Here is a 3,998-nt window from a genome sequence, read left to right as displayed (position 1 = left end):
AAAATCAAAGCAAGAATGATGCTTAAATTATGTATATCGAATCCACGAATGAAAAGATCAAAAGAATATTTGGCATCTAACACAACATACTGTTACAGGATGTCCAAACCAAATCTCCATATCCAGGAGTGCAAAGATGGGAAATAATGATACATCATAACTTTATTTGGAGGAGACACTAACTATTAAACTCTACATATTCTGGTTTTAACAATCTCCATGTAGAACCACTAATCACAACTCAAAACAATAAGACCATAATCAAATCCTTCAAGAGGAGCCACTTTGAATGCCAAGTAACCCTCTCACTGCCCGAGTAAGAAAAAAATTACATCTCCAGCGGTGGCAATGGAAACAGCAAAGATTAAGAGGCGAACTGCTTCTAGTCGGCTCTTGACTGACCAGCACGGGATGAGAGGATGATACCAACAATGAGACCGTACAAAGCCAAAGCTTCAGCAAAAATAAGGATAAGGATCATTCCAACGAAAAGCTTGGGCTGTTGGGCATTGGCTCTGTACCAAGAAGTAGGTTCATCAGAAGAATGTTAAAGGCAATGATATCTATTAGCAAATCAATGACTTCACAGCAAGACAGTTACACGATACAACAGACAAGGAAGGGTAAAACAGCTTTACAGCACAGGTTCAGACGGAAATTACAAATAAGCATATTATTTCAGAGAAGAAAAAACTTAAACCAGAGGGGGAGTTTACAGTCATCAGAAATCATAGGATGCATAGAAATATGAGATGTTGTATAGTGTACAATACAGCATATTTTAAGGAAGAGAAGAGTAACAAGTAAATGGAACACATGATACCAACTGAAAGGCACACCAGAGTAATCCATGATGAACAGAAATGGGGAAGATAAACTACTGAAATTCAAACATGTGTATTCCTAATTCTACAACAGCACAAAACGTAAGGCACAGTAGAAATTAACTTCAGAAAATTTTTTAAAAAAGTTATTTTTTAAAAACAAAGAAAAAAGAATGACCTAAACAGGCTAAAGGAAAAAACAGGAATGCCAGAAAAATAATGAATCTCAACTCTCCTAAAGAGTATGACCCAACATAAAATCAAGACATGCCATCAGAACCATAATAGTATAGATAAGATCTAAATAAGGTTAGCCCACCCACCATGTCATATGCTCTCATTTGGTTTTAAATTCAATAGTAACCTAGGAAGTTGAAAAAACGATTTCCAGTATAAATTTGGACTTAAGGAGTGTTATATGTCACTCTGATTGACGGTCAGAGAGAAGTAGCATAACTATAGGTAGCATAACTGGATTTACAAATATGTGTACAACAGACACTTTGAGCAACATGCCCAATTAACTGCCAGCCAAGAAAATGTTCAAACTCCTGATTGCTCAATTAACTGCTAACAAATTAGATCTCCATAAAGCAAATTGTGGACCAATTAACACAAAACTATTTGTGTGTAGTAAAAATCAGACGATTTTGCCCAAAGGCCAGAAAGACAATAGTAACTAATAACCTTATCAATAATCAGGAATACAGAACATAGACCACCAGGGTATAGCAAATTAATCAAGCACAAAACAATCTTGACAATAGCATTACTCTCAACCTCAAAATTCGAACAGCAAAAAGACTAAATCTCATGACCAACACCTGGTCTAGCAATAAAATATTAGAGATGCATATTAATACTAGATAAGATGAAGTCATGAATCCACTATTTTATAAACAACCAAGTCAAAAACAGGCTTTCCAGCTATATTTTGTAAGGACCACTTCCTTGATAGTGTTACTCTTCAGTCTTAACACATAGCATTGACCTCATCAAATACTTACCACAACGAAAACAGATGCAAAGGAGTATTCAAGATTTCAAGCAACAATGTAAACAATTAAAATAAATTCCCAGATCCAGAACAGCTCAGCACCACTAAAAATCAACATTCTAACAAGTAAAAACGCAACATAAAACAGCAAGCTATTACTGCCATTGCAACCTAGATCGTAAGAACACAACAGACAACTGAAAAACCAACTAACACAGCAAAGAAGACATAAATTAGCATCAGCAAATATACTATACCCCCATCAATTCAGAAATCAGAACATTTCTAGATATCCGGAAAAAAGTCGTAATCTATTCTTAACATAATGCAACTACTTCAATACACAATTGGAAATTCCAAGATGCAAATACTTTAATCATATCATCATATCCTTAATTAAAACACAGCAACACTAGCAACAATCACAATGCTCCACCTAAAGATCCAAGAACAACAGATAGATAAAAACAACAATTCTAAACAGATCCAATCCACAAAAAAATTCCAATTCACAATCAAACTAGATCAATCAATGTCATCAACAATCAAACGAAACGATACGAAAGTAGCAGATAGAGTGAGCGAGATATGTATATACCTAACACCAGCATCACCGACGATACCAATGGCCATACCAGCAGAAAGACCAGCAAGACCACAAGCAAGACCAGAAGAAAGATGAGCATAACCATCAAAGAGGTAGTAAGATTTAGCCTTAGGGTTAATACCAGTACTAATGATAACAGCAATAATCAAGCCGTAAATACCCAAAACTCCAGCCATAACAACTGGAACAATCGATTTCATCACCAATTCAGGTCTCATCACTCCCATTGATGCAACTCCTACACCACTCTTCGCTGTTCCATACGCAGCTCCCATACCTTCAATCAATCAATCAATCATCAATCAAACAATCACTCAGAATCCAATTCAATCAAATCAAAATCGAAATTCAATCAAGTAAACCCTAGATCTAAACAAAATAAGCATTGAATTACATAAAATCGAAGAAAAGAATCGAGAATTCTAGGGTTTGAAATTGACGTACAGGAGAAGACGAGAGCAGCGGCGGCACCAAGGAAGCCGAAGAAGGGAGCGGTTTCATCGCCATTGAAGACAGCAGTAGCCATGGTTGAATGGATCTGAGAAATGGAGGTATAACAATGGCGATTGATTGGGAGGAGAAGAAGAGGAGGAGAGAGAAAATGAATGAAATGATTTATCAGGATTTTCTGGATGGGATCATCACTAACATAAGAGGTTTTTATTTATTGGAGAGAGAAACAAGAGAGAGAAAGAGAGTGCACGTGGTAGCAAGTCAGAAGTCCGATTTCATTCATTTGTGTTTGGGTTGTTTAGTTTTTGTGTAGCCCAATGAGGAATTTGTGTTTTGGCCCAAACTTTCACCATCTCCATTCTCCAACACACATGTTAAAACGAATGTATTCTCTCCGTGTTTTTTTAAGTGTTATACTTTGACCAGCACATAGTTTTAGGCAATTTAATTGACTTAAATAAAATAAGAGGTAAGTGGGGTAGAGTTGGAATATTAAAAAATTATAAAAGAAAAGTTAGTGGAGTTAATAGTTTATTGAAAAGTAACGAATGTGATAGGAAAGATATAATAAAAAAAAATAGTAGTGGGTTTGGGTGAGGACCATAAGAGGAAAGAGATATAATATTTTAATATAGTTTTTTGCCAAAAAAAAGGAAGTGTAATACTTTAAAAAAAACATGGCCGAAAATGAAAAGTGTAACAGTTAAAAAAACACGGAGGGAGTAGTTACAAATAATGTTTAACGGAGGTAATATAAAAATTTGATCTTGTACAAAAAATACAATATTAAGAAACGGATTTAACAAAATTATATGTTACAATATATTTGCTAAAAGAGCAATGATAGTTCAAAGTCAAAATAATAAAAAAATTTACTTATAAAAATCTAATACATATATATATAAAGTAGGCATTTTTTGAGAGTATTCGACGAGCCACATAAGCAAAGGTATATTTTTGACCAATTAAAAATTAGATTTCAATCGTTACAAATAAGAAGCAATATCGCACTCATTGTCAGTGACAACAGAATAATGATTTAATTTTTTAAAATACTATTGTTTGGGCGATTGAGGACGATGAAAAAATTCCAATGCATAGATTTGATTTTTTACAA

General features: G+C 34.5%; 1 protein-coding gene across 1 annotated transcript; it reads right to left on the bottom strand.

Moving 5' to 3' along the window:
• Window positions 1–3,101, bottom strand: LOC110724706 (V-type proton ATPase 16 kDa proteolipid subunit-like). Its single transcript, XM_021904156.1, has 3 exons — window positions 2,873–3,101; window positions 2,420–2,705; window positions 1–515 (listed from the first exon to the last, which is right to left on the bottom strand). Exons 1-3 carry the CDS (start codon window positions 2,952–2,954, stop codon window positions 383–385), a joined length of 501 nt encoding a protein of 166 aa, XP_021759848.1. The 5' UTR covers window positions 2,955–3,101; the 3' UTR covers window positions 1–382.
• Window positions 3,102–3,998: the final 897 nt, after the last annotated feature.

This window comes from Chenopodium quinoa, unplaced genomic scaffold (genome assembly GCF_001683475.1).
Source record: "Chenopodium quinoa cultivar QQ74 unplaced genomic scaffold, ASM168347v1, whole genome shotgun sequence".
NCBI classification, from domain to species: domain Eukaryota; kingdom Viridiplantae; phylum Streptophyta; class Magnoliopsida; order Caryophyllales; family Amaranthaceae; genus Chenopodium; species Chenopodium quinoa.
The sequence above is the reverse complement of the archived record's forward strand: the minus strand, read 5'-3'. Positions and strand labels throughout refer to the sequence as shown.

Excerpts from the sequence above, each read along its gene's own strand:
- LOC110724706 (XM_021904156.1), bottom strand. The coding sequence starts at position 2,954 with ATGGCTACTGCTGTCTTCAATGGCGATGAAACCGCTCCCTTCTTCGGC. Across the intron at positions 2,706-2,872 it reads CGCTGCTCTCGTCTTCTCCT|GTATGGGAGCTGCGTATGGA; the intron begins GTACGTCAATTT and ends GATTGATTGAAG. Across the intron at positions 516-2,419 it reads GTCGGTGATGCTGGTGTTAG|AGCCAATGCCCAACAGCCCA; the intron begins GTATATACATAT and ends TTCTTGGTACAG.